This window comes from Bos indicus x Bos taurus, chromosome 18 (assembly GCF_003369695.1).
Source record: "Bos indicus x Bos taurus breed Angus x Brahman F1 hybrid chromosome 18, Bos_hybrid_MaternalHap_v2.0, whole genome shotgun sequence".
NCBI lineage: Eukaryota > Metazoa > Chordata > Mammalia > Artiodactyla > Bovidae > Bos > Bos indicus x Bos taurus.
In genome coordinates, this window is record NC_040093.1 from 56,281,851 (window position 1) to 56,297,930 (window position 16,080).

The window sequence follows — 16,080 nt, forward strand, 5'->3', positions numbered from 1 at the left end:
TTAAGTGAACCCACAGGAATAAAGAATCCTCTCTTGAAAGTTTAGTCAGCGTTTCACATAAAGTGGGCAGCTGAGGAGTGGGAGTGGTGAAGATTTAAGTTCATTTATCATCTTGAATTCTCCAGGTTGTAGAAGTGATAGCATTTGCTCACGCTGGAACGGGGGAAGGAATGGGTTTTCTGATTTTGCTTGGCTCATTCATTGTGCATACATTACAGTCTAACTCTGATGATATGATGAGGAGGAATGACAGGTTTTTTCATGGCACTTACTTTGTGCCTGGCATTGTTCTAAATACTTTGCATATACTTACTCATTTAATCCTCGTGACAGTTCTATGAAGTTGATACTATTATAAGCCCATTCTACAGCTGAGGGACCTGGAGCAGAGATGCAAGCCTGGCACTGGGAACCATGACAAGGCTTCCAGCTCTAGGGCAGGGTTCCCAGCCTCCCCATGTGGAAGCCAGGGCCCTGAGTTCAGGAGCTCGGGAGTGATGTGAAAACAAACATAGATAAATGAGACGGCTAGAGTTTAATGCTATGATGGGGGAGAGGCAGGCAGGGCTCTCTGAAGGGCATGGAGGAAAAGTCACTTTACTAGCCGGGGGGACGGAGAGGTGTCCCTGAAGAAGGGAAATCTCGGCAGGTTCAGAAGTTTCAGAAGAGTTAGTCCTGCTGATTGGTACTGGCCATGGAGCAGCCGAGGCCATGGCTAGCAGGCCATAACCTAGACAGAGGAGTGGCCAGCGTGATCTGGAGGAAAAACTCGGCCAGCTCAAGAAACCACACGTGATCTGGTATTGGGAGGTGAGGGCCGATTTCAACGCAAGGAATGGTATGAAGGGAGGGATTCAATCTACTCATATGTTTATTCAGAGGGTATTTACTGAACACCAACTACTGCCCACACTGTGCTGGGTGCTGAGGACAGATCAGTGGACATTCCAGGAAGTGAGCAAGGAAAGAAGGGAGTGGGGGCGTGGGCAGGGAGGCAGAAGGGAAACAGACTATACTCCTGCCTTCAGCGAGCTTGCAGTCTTCTCAGAGAGCCAGGCTTGAAATACTTAAAGAAGGAAGACGGCCAGGAAGGAAGGGAACAGGTGCTAGAAATGAGACTAGCAGAGGAGACCTTCCTTTGGTACCAGGGAGCGCTCTTAGAGGAAGTAACATTTCAGCAGATCGAGCCACTTAAAAACGAGAAGGAATCTGACCTGCAGGAAGGCGGTAGAGATCAAGCTAGACTGTGAAGGACATTTTTCACACATATATAAAGACTTCAGAATTCATCCCATAGGCCCGATACCCTGAGGGGAAGTAAGACCCATTAAGCAGAAGAGTAATCTGATTAGATTTGCACTGATACTCCAGGCTGGGGGCAGGGAAGCCTGATTCAAGCCTGTAGTCTGTGGCCCCCACAACTCACCATCTGTTACAAGCATGCTTCCTGCTTTGCTCATGAGACCCAGCTGTCTGGGTCACAGGAATCTAAATTCTACAGATGCTTAGAGCATGAAACTCACTTTTTAAGATGAAGTTGGTAGGTACAGTCTCTTTAGCTCCCGAACTTAATTCAAAATAAATTCCTACAAGCTCTGTGAAGTTTCCCAGCCTGACTTTATTGAGTTTTTAATTGATGTCAGAATTCAGTGCCATAATCTACAGTTCCGGAAGCTACAAACTCTTAAATTAGAAATACATAAATAAATAAGTGGCATTTTTCTCCCAGACTTGCAACGTGTAAATGAGGTTGATGAGTCCCATTTACACGGCCTGTAAAGACAACTCCATCCAAGATGCAAAAGAATGAAACACAAGTTTTTCCATGGAAACCTTTGGAGCTCTATGTTCAAGGTAAAAATAACGAACTTTTAATAAGTGAGTAAATGGAAGGAAACACTCTGCTGTCTTCATGTTCACCACTGCTAGGCAGCAAGCAATAGCAGATTTTGTGTGGACAAGCTACAGTTCCATCCAGATGTACGCTTGTGAGTCAAGTTCATAGTCACATTCCATGGGCTAGGAAACACCTTTGTGCACATATGGTTATCTCAGCCCCCTTCTTAACTGTCCCTTTTGGCTGTCAAAATGAAACTGCTCCTCCACCCACATAGATCTAAGATGATGTTAGACAGGTCAGGCAGGCACCAGCTTCTGGGCAATCCCTTAACAATGTAGCAATAGCTTGAACATCTATAACTAAACCACAATTAACAATCAGACTTCACAGATTGGGCTATAGGCTTTCCTGTGAAACAGGATCACAGGAAGCAGGTAAGACGAGAGATGCACATTCTTACATTTCTTTTATTAAGGAATCGCTGGGCTCCAGTTACTGCAGCTGAATTTGGCTTCAATGGGGCTGCGTTTGTCTTAGAGAATCCGTCCTTCCCTGACACAGTGATGTGAAGCCAGCCACTGTGACGTCTCTCCTGTCTCGGTTGTGCTGGGTGCCCCAATGCCCTTGTTTCCCTCTTTGGCCTCACTTTCTCCTTCCACCCCTATCTGATTGCTGTGTCATGGCCTCAGCAAGGACGTTTTGTCCACAATTCCTTATCCTTTCTCAAGAGGTTCTAAAATAATGCCACTGATGGGACATGTCACCTGCTCTCTGATGCTGTGCCCAAGGCAGCGCTCCTGCGATTGAGACTATTCTTATTTATCCCTGCTTCACAGATGAGAATGTGTAAGTTCAGGGAAGTGAGTGGCTTGCCCAAAGTCATGTAAACATAAGTGATGGAGCAGAAATTTGAACCCACTTAAGTTTGATACCAAAGTCAAAGCCCTACTACTCTGCTATTTCCCCCCCAGGTGTTTACCTGAAGATCCAACCCTGGCCCTATCCAAATGTACCCAGGAGCTGCCAACTCAACACATCCAAGCTGGTCTATTCACCTTTCCCAAGCATTCCTCCCCTGACTGGTGCAATCCAGCTCCATCCTCCTAGGCTAGACATCTAGACTCACTGGGATGCTGGTTCTTGGCTTTGTTTTCCTTCAAACCACATCTTCCATCGGTTGTCTTCCCCCCATTGCTACTATACTGCTCTAATTCATGCCCTCGTCTTTGGACCCATGGGAAACCACCCAGGTGGCACAGTTTGCTGGCGAGCAAAGTGGCAGAAGGAGAATGGGTGGAGAGGCCAGAGTCTCAATCTTGTTTCTGCCAACTGCAAGCAAGGGGATATTGGCCAAGTTCTCACATCTGTGGGAAGGGGGTACCATTAGCAGCCTCACAGGGCTGTTGGGAGGGTTAGAAATAGCACATTAAAGCAGATCCTGAGACGCACATACTCATGAGAGTCCCGCTAAGCAGTACAAGTTCTCACTCATCTCTTTGTGCCTCAGTTACCCCAGCCTGTAAAATGAGTCCAACAGCATCGGCCTCCACGGTGGTGGGGGGATTAGATGAACCAGCATCTGTGGCCCATGAGGGCAGCAGCCAGCATGCAGTGAGCACCAAACGAGCACTGGCTGGCCTCACAGCCCTCCTCCCCTTTCTCTAAAGGCACAGAGCAGCCATCACCATCACCTCCCTGTTGGTACTTAATTAACACACATGGTCCCTTTCTCTCCCCAGGCAGGAGCTGGGCTGACTCTTGAACTCATAGCTTTCCTTCTCTAGCTGGCCTGCTGCACCACACACAGTAGGGCTTCAAAAATACTAACTGGGTATTTATTAAGGACTGTGCTTTCCTTAGAGGGATTCTCTGGCTAGCTATTTTATTTTCCTAGCCTTATCTCTTTTGTTTTTCTTTTTTTTTGAACCTTTATATTATGGATATATCTGGGCAACTTCACAAGGCTGATTTTCAAATTTCATAAAATTACTGAAGGTGGGAGATAAATGCCTATTCTGCTGGAGCTGGCAAACTGAATGGCACAGCAGCCTCCCCCGTACTTTACAAGAAGCAAACAATAGCAACCAAGCTTTGTGGACAGTGTGTTCAGACAGAGACAAATAGGAGATGGCCAGGGCTCCAAGGAGCTGGGCTTCTAGAGGGGATCTTTCTGGGACTCAAGTGACCAGCTCTTCATGGCTGAGTCTCTTGGTAATAATCCCAGGACTCCAAGCCCAGCAAGGTGAAGTTTTGTCCTAGGAAATATCTCAAATCCTGGCTGCTCTGCTTGGAGCTAAATATGACACTGTCTTTTTCTAGATTTAGAGATGAACTCTCAATCACAATGAACAATGTTCATCTAACTACATTCTATCCCACATGCAAAACCCCCTTCTGTGAATCTCTGTATCGTTTACTTGTTCCCAAGAAGCATTTTGTACTGCACATCCTGGCAGCTGTGTTGCTAGGCATGCGGAAGTCATTTATATCATGAGTTAGTGAGCTGCTGTGAAAATGACCGTGGTTAAGTGAGAGATAAACTCTCTTTTGTGGTGCCAGTGGGTTTCCATGCTGGTATGTGTTCACCAAGATCCCGTTTTGTTTTGAGAACATCAGTGGCACGCTGTGGATTCACGTTCAGCTTTCTACCTACGCTTAACTCACAGATTCACAGATATGAAGAGGAATTATGCAGTTTTTCCAGTCCAGGGACAGCAAATATACTCCAGCCCTAGAAACATCTCTAAGTGATCAATGGATAGTAGCTTTCAGAAGCACTGTCTTGAGAGCGATACTCGGGTCAAGCAGGGTGATTAGCAATGTCTGCAGTGTATATTGTTGTGGAGTAGGGCAGCACATGTGTCACTTACTTGCTGTTGCAGACTGCTTAACCCGTCTCATCTGCAGGTAAGGAAGTTATGTGACTCTTTCAAGATCACACAGACAGTGTTGGCAGGAGAGCGGCACTCACGATGCCATTTGTACTGTCTCTGCTCCCCAGCCGTGGGACTGGTGTTCACTCCACCACTGAACAAAATTAACAGATGAAGCAGGGTTACGGGGAGTGTGACAGATGGAGAAAAGCAGTGGGAATCACAGGCTTTGATAAAGTGGCTAAGAGCAGGCCAGCAGCAGGTAGGAGAAAAGGCTAGTCCAGTCGCACCAAGCTGGGGACACACCATTATTATTGTAATTATTCTGCCAGGGTCTTGCTGTGCGTCTTCCCTTTCTGTAATTGAGAAAGCCACAGAGTCTCTGGGCTCCTGGTGAAGAAGTAAGTAAATCCATAGTAACCAAGTGTCCCTGGATGACACAATCAGGAAGCCTGAAGAGCAGTTTGTGGCATTCCTAAAGTCACATGTGTGGGGGCAGAGATCTTCATCCAGGTGCATGTAGAAGGGAGTGGACACCAGTGCATGGCAAAGGAGCAGCACCATACGCCACGGTTGCCTCACATACAACTCTAGTGTGCGACTGTGGTTCTCACCTGCACAACCTCCATTTCCCTTTCTCAGATGACAGCATCCTTATTTGAGTAACAAACTCTTTCACTCTCAGCCTTTGTATTTTAGGTGGGGCTGAACTCATCCTGATTTCAGGACAAGGCATGTGCCTCAGGCTTAGCCAACTAGAGCGTCAGGATCCAATTGTCATAGAAACTGAATCAGGGATGGGAGCGTGCTCTGAGGAGAGCCAGTGAGACTTGATTTCAAGCTTGGGGTGGCAGTAAAGGAAGGGATGCTCTTTGAGATGACTTCAGACTGGGAAGATGACGTGAAGCTGCTGAGACCACACCAGGAAGCAGGAAGGGCTGTGACTGTCTACAAGCGAAGTCAGTGGAAGAAAAGTGGAATCACAAACGGAGAAGGACCAAAGCTAAAGTCATCACTTGGGCATGGATGCACAGCCATGCTAGCAGGCAAAGCTATCCCTGAGGTCTCTGTCACATGACCCAATCAGTTCCCCTAGCCACGCTGTTTTTTTTTTTTTTCTTTTTGACTTAGGTTTCTATCATTTGCAAACAACAAAAAGACTCTTGACCAATAATAAGCCAAAGACCCATTTTCCACACAAGACACACAAGTCTCAGTGTTCCTTCTTGGACCAACTTATCCTAAGTGGCTACATTACCTGCAAGGAGCCCTGGATGTCTTTCCCTCCAACAATCACGAGTTCCGCCATGTCTTCTGCATGGGGAGTCCGGGCGTGGACGAATAGAGTCTTGCCCACCGCAGTTATGTTCCTCAGGGCGACTAAGCTGCCGTCGGTGTTCACCCTGAAGTATGGGCTTGAGACCTCATAGTGCAGCTTGTCATTTCCCTTGCAGTCACTGAAGGTCACTGGCAAAAACAAAACAAATGAACAGAAACAGAAGGAGTGTGAGTAGGCTGGGAAGTTTAATGCTGGAGCTGTCTTTGACCATTAAATATGACTTACCACTCTGCACCCCAGATCCACGAGTGCTGAGCCTCACCCACTGCACCCTCTTGTGGCCTCATGGCTTTGACTATGCGAAGGACTCCACTCAGTGAAGAGTTCCTTAATCACCTCCCCTGTCCCAGGCAGGTGCTAAGCCTTTTAATGCCCAAAGAGAACCTCTTCCCTGCTTCCACACTGGGAGCAGAAGATGCTGCAGACAAGGCTGGGAACTGAGACGGAGGGTCCCTTGTCACTTCTCATCTAGGTTGAGCCCAGCAGTGGAGACAGGTAGGAAATGAAGGACTCAGCCACGGCCTCCCCTTACTTCCCCAGGCTCTATGAACAACCATTCACGACAGCATTTAGCCTACTTTGTTCAACTTTCACTTAGCTCTTTGGTGAAGTCAGGGGTGGCGCCTTTTCTTCCCTCAGAATCCCTATAAAGCTTTGCCTAGCTGCTAAGTATGGTTGGTATCTGTGTGTGAGTGTTGAATGAAGTTTTGACAAAGGACAGTTATGACAGCATTTATTGATGGCATCTGAGTGGCAGGCTCTATTATAAGGACCATACATTCAGTCTCTCCTTCCAGTCTCACAACCATTCTAAGTTACGGCAGCATTTCCCAGGTTCATTTTTATTATCTCCCCCAACAACAGAAGTGTTTTTAGGTATTGTTGCCTGATCATCACCACTCTCATGCATTGTCAGGGTCATAGAGCTGTTGTATGTCTGTTTACTTACCGCATGTATATCTGTACTCTACACACACACACAAAGTACAATTGCTTGTCTTTCTCCCAAGAACCTGTGTCACCCCTTTGGTGACATAGAGCCCCCCGAGAATGCACAGTCTACACACATCATTTCCATAGCATGGGAGGCAAGACTGAGCCTTGAAGAGACTGACTGACATGCTCAAGACCACACACTCAGAAAAGGCAGACACCTGTTCTCAGGCTGATCAGTCTGGATCTACATTTCAAGCTCCCAGCATATCCATTTCCCAGAAATGGGTTAACGAGAGGGAAAGGAGCTGCTGCCCCATCCTGACCCCCTCAGGCCTCTAACCAACCCCTCCAGGTCATCAGAGGCACCAGGTGAAGACATCCTGAGAGACAGACCTGCATTTAGGACCCGGCATATCGTAGGCCCTCGATATATCCTCGCTCTCTTCCCAACTTGCGGTATCAGGTAACTAGCGTTGCATGATTGGGTCTTGTATATTTTAGACACCTTTTACCAGTCCAGGAATGAGTGCTTTAGACTGGGGGCATTTTTCAAGGCTATGGGAATAATCTGCTGCTGCTGCTGCTGCTGCTGCTAAGTCGATTCAGTCGTGTCTGACTCTGTGCAACCCCATAGACGGCAGCCCACCAGGCTCCCCCATCCCTGGGATTCTCCAGGCAAGAACACTGGAGTGGGGTGCCATTGTCTTCTCCAATGCATGAAAGTGAAAAGTGAAAGTGAAGTTGCTCAGTCATGTCCGACTCTTTGCAACCCCATGGACTGCAGCCTACCAGGCTCCTCCGTCCATGGGATTTTCCAGGCAAGAGTACTGGAGTGGGGTTTTCTAGAGAATTAAAAAAAAAAAAAAAAAGCAATACCTGCCCCAACTCCCAACCGAGGTTCTGGCAGAGCAGGACTGGGGTCCAGGCACTGGTATCTCTTTAAGATTTCCCAGATGAATCTAATGCAGCCAGGGTCAAGCACTAGGACCCTGGACAATGGACTGCTTGTCAAGATGCCAGGTTTCCACATTTCCCAGCGATTCCTGGCACAGAGACAGGGTTGGGGACCTAGCATGCCAGGAACTCTTATTCCCGTGTCCTGTGAAGGGGCAGTTTTAAGAGTAGGCGTCTAAGCCCCTTTCCAATCCTGGTTCATTTGTAGTGGCCCTGAGATCGTGGGCAAATGACTTGTCCCTTGAACCTCAATGTCTTCATCTATAAAGTGGAACTGTTACAGGGAAAGCCAATTATGGCTCCATTTCTTTTACGTTAACCTTTGCTTCTTGTTGCTTTCCTTCACTAAAAGGATACTGTCCATACATAATGGCCTGCCATGGGGAACCCTGCCCCTCTGCCTGAATGGTAAACCAAAATGCTTTTTGCAGGACCTTGTCTATCTGTGGATGGCTATAGGAAGTAAGAAATTAGCACATCCCCTCCCCAGGCTCGCCATTCCAGGAGGTATATGCAAGGTACATGCCTTTTTAGTTTGCTTTCTCAGTCCCCCAACCCCCCCCTCTATAGAAGAACCTGGCACCCAGACCCAGACAAGATGGTTTTATTCTGAGACATTAGTCTGTCATTGTCTGTCTGCAGGCTTTTTGAATAAAGTCGTATTTTTTGCCAGAACAGTGTGTCTGTAGACTTACTGAGCTGTCATGTGGTGAGTAGACTGAACTTGGACTCTGTAACAGAACAAATAATAGTACCTCCCCTCATAGGTACTACAATTCTTCTGATAAGCATTAAACAAGATAATAACACTTAAAGCAATTCAGACAGACCCTGGTGCTATTACTGAAACACAAATTTTTGTGCCTGACAATACCTTCCTTGGTGTTGGCCTTGGTATTGTGAGGCCAAACAATACCAAAATATCAGTGTAGAACAGAGAAAGGTTTCCTGCAGGGCCCTGCAAGGAGACAGGTGGATCATGCCTTCCTTAAAAACCCCAAACTGCCCAAAAGCTCTCTGCAAAGCCCTTTTATAGGAAAGGTGAGGAAGGGGCATGGATGGTTGTTGCAAACTTCTTGGTGTCAGATCCTTTGTTCTTGAACCGTCAGGTCACGGTCAGGTAACAACATTCCTCTAAACTCCCACCAAACAAATGCTATTCTCTGTTCTGATAAGTACGGGCTAGGTCCCTCAGCACAACTTTCACTCTCGGAGGTCCAGGCCTGGCTGAGAAGAGGGGGTCCCTGCAGGCACTAGTTACCCTGCCCCACAGTGTTTGCCCAGCACCCATCTGGGTCTTCCTGCCAGCGCCCAGGCCTGGCTGAAGAAGCTCCCTGAACTGGTGGCAACCTCAGGGCCAGGTCCCCAGACCCGCAAGCCACCATTGCTGAGGGAGCCACGTGCCCAGGACCCAGCTGGCCTCAAGCTCCTCAGGCCACCCAGTGGGGGCCAGTCCTGGAGGCTGCTGCCATTAAATCACTGAGGTGGGGATCGGGGAGAGGGTCACCACCACCTCAAGGCCTGGACCTGGCCAGTGGGTGGCCCTGGTGAGGACTCTGGAGGCCCACAGGACACAGTCCCCAACTTGTTCCGAGCCCCCAACTCACCCAGGCCAGGCCAGTTCTGCCTCTGACCTCGCTCTCCATCTGAGGACCACCAGTCTGAGGACTGTTGGATGAATGTCCTACTAATGGCCGCTGTGCACAGTTATTCAGGGGGAGGAGCCCACTGCTGCACCGACCAATGGCTGAGTGACTGTTTAATGGTCTTGTGGTAACTGTTTTCTGGTAAAGTGTTGGGAGTTATGGCGGGCAGCAACGTCCATGAGAGTGCTAGGGGTTTCAGCAGGTGGCAGTGCTCTATTACGATGCTCCATGAATAAGAATTACTATCATCAATTTTCCTGTAATTCTGGGCATTGAAGGAGTTCTGTTTCCTTTTCTACACAGCTTCCTTCTTCTAGCTGCTTTTCTGACTGCCTCCTGGGTCCTTCTGCCTCTGTCCAGTCAGGTACTGGTGCTCTAGCCCATGCGGTTACCATGGAGATGGTTACTACAGATATTTCTGCTGAGGCTAAAGCAATGAGACAGATGATTCTGATCCAACCTTGCCCATTTTTGAATCCTCCCACTTTTCTTGGCAAAGCTCTACCTATCTCACTTGAGAGATCATGAAGGGAAAACAACTTCAAAGGAGTGAAATTACAGTGTCTGCCCACAGCAGACTCCACAAAGTTGTCTAAGGTATTCTTTTTTCCTAAAAGAACGACACTCTGCTGAAATGTTTACATTCGTGATCGCAATGAATCCTCACATTATCTATCTGGGGTGAATACTTTTTTTTTCCCTCTGGAAGCTGAGACTTAGAGAGTCTGAATGAGGTTAAGGCCAGTTAGTCTAGGTCATCTGCCTAAGCGAATGTGTTCTTTCCTTCAATCACTCAGCTTCCAGATTCACAATCTAGCCATGCTTTCATACCTGGTCTGCTAGTCCCTTAATATTTTTCTTTTAATCGACTCACATTTTTATTTATACAATTATTTAAAGATAATCTTTATAGTACATGATGAATCTGCCAAACATATTTTTCTAAAAATATTAAATTTAAGGAGGCAAGTAAAAACATACATCAGTCCTTGTATGTAGTAATGACATGTGTTCCATGCTCCAGAACTGCTGGCTTGGGCTAAATTCTTCTCTCATTTAAACAAATACATGCTTAGGTCCACCATACTCAGGTTTGTAATCTAGGAAGGCTCTGATATAATTATATGGGGTTGGCTGAAAAGTTTGTTCATGTTTTTTCTGTAATATTTTATGGAAAATCCTAAATGAACCCAATATGATTATCTTATATATTCTAGGAGGGCTTCTGATATTTGAAATAATATTTATAAAATAATAATATAATATATATAACCCATATAAAATATATTATATATATTATAATGTCAGATGAGTGTATTCTCCTCGGTTCTGTCTCGTCTCAATAAAAATTTGAAGTCACAGACATGAAAGCCCTTGGTGTGTCACAGCTCTCAGACAGACCGTGTTACAGCTCTTGGATAGACCAGTGTTACAGCTCTGTGTTACAGCTCAGTTTTATTTATAAAATAACATGAAAATACATCCTCAAGAGGTGCTGCTTCTGCTAAGTCACTTTAGTCGTGTCCAACCCTGTGCGACCCCATAGACGGCAGCCCACCAGGCTCCCCCGTCCCTGGGATTCTCCAGGCAAGAACACTGGAGTGGGTTGCCATTTCCTTCTCCAGGGCATGAAAGTGAAGAGAGAAAGTGAAGTCGCTCAGTTATATCTGACTCTTAGCGACCCCATTGACTGCAGCCCACCAGGCTCCTCCGCCCATGGGATTTTCCAGGCAAGAGTACTGGAGTGGGGTGCCATTGCCTTCTCCCCTCAAGAGTGAGGGCATGACAACCCAAAGACATGAAAAGAAGAGAAAGAGAGAGAGAAAGAGTGAATATACCGCGTGCACAGGAGAGAGACCCCCGGCCGTTTGTCTCCTTTTTTTGTATGCTTTGTTCCTCCCCTGGGCCTGCCCTATGTAAATTAGGCTGGCCAGGATGCTGTTTGTTCTACCTGAGGTCCTCACTCAGGTCCTTGGACCTTCCTTTGTTCTATTTTCACGGGCTGCCATTTTGGACTCCTGTTTCCTGTTCTCACTACCTAACAATAATAATGTAATATATTATATAAAATAATATAATATATATAACATAAGAATATATATAACATAAATAATGAGGTCTTGAGAAGGACACAAACCTCAGAGAAGGGACAATCTAGACCAAACCAACAATCGCAATTTAATACTTAATCAAAAGAAACATAGGGCACCACACTCTTTGTTTCTTCTTCCTCCTGAAGGAAACAGACCCCACTTCCCCATTGACTGCAATCTCACCTTAAATTTCCTATTAAAGGGCACAATTGATAGCACCAGCCCTGCATCATTGTCTTACATTATGAACCTTGTTGACACAATCAAGACGTCAGTGATTCTCAGAGACCAAACCAGTGCATGCTTCAGGGTGCAGAGTTCAAGGAACATATTAAGGATGAAATGGAATGGTTTATGTCTGTTTTGTAAAAAATAGATGTTTCTATATAGACAACCTCCTAAGCTCAGAATAACACCATGAGGATAATTGAAAGGAAAAATGATAATAAACAATTAAACTTGTGAACAAATATTGAAAACCTCTATGTGAGGGGAAAAAGGAGCTATCCGTACTATTCTGCACCTACAAAGAACTTCCTTACATAGTTTATCACTATGGCATTTAAAATAGCTACCAGGGAAAAAAATTATACATATAATACACTGTACATGCGGATTTATTGGAATCAATTGTGCAACATCATTCTTTGTGATACTCTGTGAACACCCCAGGAGAAGAAAGGGGGAAGTGAAAACTCCCCACCTGGGGGAAAAATGCAAATTAGATGAATGGCACCACTCAGGGTTTCAATTACGCTTTCAGCATGTTTCCACTCAAAATGTCCTCTGGGCTTAATGCAAATGTCACGAAGAGACAAACTTTAGCTGGGAGACAAAACCGCAACTGAAATGGGAAGCATGGCACGTGTGAATTAAGGGGCTTAATCCTCCTGACCCTGATTTTATGTTTTTCTATTTCTTTCTTTTGAATGTGGTTCTCCGGGATGGAAAAGGCATAGATTTCTTACCATCTAGAAATGTGTGAGGAAGCAAATTAAGCTGTATCATGATCCCAGGAAAATATAAAAATGTAGATAGATTTAAACTTACTGTAAAATATAGGGCAGTCCTACTCATGTAGATAGGTACAAACTCAATATGGAATTTGTGCTATTCTTGTAAGTGTTCTGGGGTGAGTCAGTGATCCATGCACTCACATCTGACATGGGTAAATGGTCCTAGATACATTATTCACATTTTGTAGAGACTTGCAAACTGGTCTACACATAAGTTTCAGGCCTCTCAGAGTTGGTGGCCAGACTCTGCTTGTACACGTGTGTGAGGGTGTGTGATGACCAGTAGTAGTGTGGGGTCAGTCATCTTGGGAGCTGTGTTCCTCCCAGAGTCAGAAGTGCCTGGATCTACTTCTAGCAACCTATGCTTGCCCACAGAAGAGCATGGCTTTATTTCAGCAGTATGCTGGTTAAAAAAAAAAAAAAAAGTAGATTGTACATTGCTTACTCTCTCTTAAGACTGTACCATCTATCCACATACGCATAGCTCAATTAGTCAAACAATTCAATTGCTCCATTTTGCATGAACAGCCTGCATAGTGGTTGATTTGCGGCGTCTTTGCTAGGGCGTGGAAAACCATGCCTTTCTAACAGATGAAATAGCACTTAGTTCAGAAACATCAGATGGACTCTCCCCAGGATACAGCACATCACTTAATTGCTTTTTGCATCTTCAGTATCCCACTGGGTTCCAACTTCCTTGGAAAGAACTCAAAGGACTTTAGTCCAGAGACTCTATGGATTCTCAAGTGAGAGAAACAGAAAACAATTCCTTTGGTTTCTCCCAACACCCTCGTTACTCAAAGCTTCTAGTCAATCAAGGTTTCATTAACATATGCTCAGTGCCACCCACACAGGGACAGATCCTTGACTGATAATACATCCTCCAGCCTTCATTCTGTCTACCCTCTTGGTTCCTGAATGCTCGGAACCATATCCTGTGTTTCATGTTTGGCCTGGAGTCAGCATCGACATCCAGAGAGCTTCTGCAAGGTTCTGGGCATGTTCCTAACCATGACTGATTATCCCAGCAGTGGATTTCACCTCCAGAGGCTTTGTAGATTTGATAGGTGCAGAATGCACATAAAATGGTCTTATACATCTCATGTGTCAATCCCAGGTTTGATAAAATAGAGTTTCGGTTCTGTCATGTCAGCCAAAGACATCATAATGAATGATTCCATCAAGTGATATTCAGCAAAAGCCTATTTTTTATCATGTAAACCCTTAAGGGGTTTACAGAGCCCACATCTGCTTTCAGGGGATTTCCTGTGCCAACCATTAAAAATTGAGCTGCTAGCTCTGGATAGTCTTTTCTGCCAGGGTCTTACATTTTCCTCTTGCTACTGATTTTTTTTAAAACACAGCAAGTTGTTTTCTAAAAAAAATAAAAAGTTATGCATTTTCAATCCTGTGGTGGTTATAATCACTATGAATTTGTATCTCAGATTGGAATTTATATGGCACAGTGCCTGACACAGTACTCAATCTGTTTGTTGAATGAATAAATAAGAGAACTGCCACTTGGCAACAAAGCAATTTTAAATTCCTCAAACAAAACTGAGGATGGCCCAAATTCACCTAAAGATTTGAGTAAGTCAATGTGAAAACCACCCACTCAGCGAAACAGAAATCACTGATTCAGCAACTTTGTGAATGACCAAGTCTTAGATTCCTGTTTTCATATTAGTAGTCCGTGGTTCTTACTTAGTCCTTCGTTTTTGATTTATCTAGTGATTATGTGCACAGATGTCTCCCTTTCTGAGTGTCTATAGGGTGAGTCAATGAGAAAAGAGATTTGCTCCACTGTGACTTGTACTTGGCCTTGCCGTTGGAGCTGTCTGGAGACATGAGGCAGAATGTCTTGACTAGGCCTATACTGAGATTCAGATCCTGATTGTGTGTGATGCTCTGGCAGTCCTGTGATTCCCAAGCACCCCTACACTCCATGAGATGGCATACACGTGGAGGAAGGAACCTTTAAGGAGGTGGACCACACACATTGCTCTGGGGTCTTCTAGAACTGAGTAGAATAAAAGCTAAGGAAGGAAGGTGTGTTGGGATCCTACAGTGGTGCAGGTGGGAGCTATACATTGCTGCAGTGCAAATATTAATACTTGCATGATCTTGTTATTGTCCAAATACTAGAAAAGCCGGAAGAAATTCAGGGTACCATTTGGAAGGTCTAGTTATTTCTGAGTGAAATAATTTGCTGATCATTGGATACTTTCAAGTAGCACTTAAATGACTGTTGAGCAGGAATGTTTTGGAAGAGATTCTAGCATTGGATACTGTCTCTTACAGCTGGGAAAGTCTATTATTCTAAATCACTATATATCCATCCATTAACCCATTAAAAGTATCATTTGATCACTTATGGTATGAAATACAGTAGGTAGAAAGGGATAAATACCAACATTAAGACAAATAAGGTGGATTATCTGTCTTCCAGATATTCAGAGTCCAGAAGGTTGGACCACAGTATCATTTGGAGGGCTGCCCTTTTGAAGGACAGGTGTCCCATTTCTCCATTGTGTCAAAAGGCCAAATACCACCACAGGGTAGATCTCAGAAGCAAGCAGATCATCTCTTCATATAATACATTATTTCTTACAGTAAGAAAAAGTCAACCAATGAACAAGTTTATAATTACCAGAAACACCCAAGGTGAGGGGTTATCAACAAGTATATATCACCTTATTGAAGAGCTGTGCTCTCTTAAAATTGCTTAGAAAGTGAGTTTCTGTATATTTTTTTCTATATTTTATTATCAATTGGATGTGTTTTTCCAGACAATGTTTTGGCTGTAAGTCCCAACAAAATTAAAGAATACAGCTAACACATTAGGAGCATTTGAAGGGATGAATTTTAACTTTTAAAGGTAAATATTATCCTAATCTATAAACTAAATAGTAGAAGTATGCAAATCTTGTGGCCCAATTTTTTAATTGGCTATGAAAGTCTGAAGATCTAATTGTAATAATGGCTACCATCAAGTTAGCAGAACTAAGCATCGTAGACCTAAAGGTCCTTCAGTTTTGACTCACTCTCTTCTTTAGAACTGAAGCAGGATGATCAGCTATTTTCTTTCTGGGTTCCCAAAGAAGCACTTGGGTTTTAGAAGGGATGAGGGGATGACTGGAGATGAAGGCAGGTGGGAGAGTGGCAGTGGAAACCCGACCTTAGAAATAAATTAAAATGTCCAAGATGAATAAACAGACAAAATAAGAGTCTTCAGGAAATGTGTATTGAATGAGTTTCTGATTTAAAATCCTGACTAGATTTTAAAATATAGTCTATAAAGAGTGCATAATCTATAAGCTGAAATAGCACTCAGTAAATAAACTGGAAAATTCTGAAAGAGATCGGCATTCCAGACCACCTGA

At 44.7% G+C, this 16,080-nt stretch overlaps 1 protein-coding gene across 1 annotated transcript in view; it reads right to left on the reverse strand.

Moving 5' to 3' along the window:
- The window catches only part of CDH13 (cadherin 13), a 1,016,229-nt gene that overhangs the window by 634,222 nt on the left and 365,927 nt on the right, over positions 1-16,080 (reverse strand). Inside the window, exon 3 of the mRNA XM_027513936.1 lies at positions 5,972-6,180. Within this exon, the coding sequence (XP_027369737.1) occupies positions 5,972-6,180 (209 nt within the window). The remainder of the gene's footprint in view (positions 1-5,971; positions 6,181-16,080) is intronic.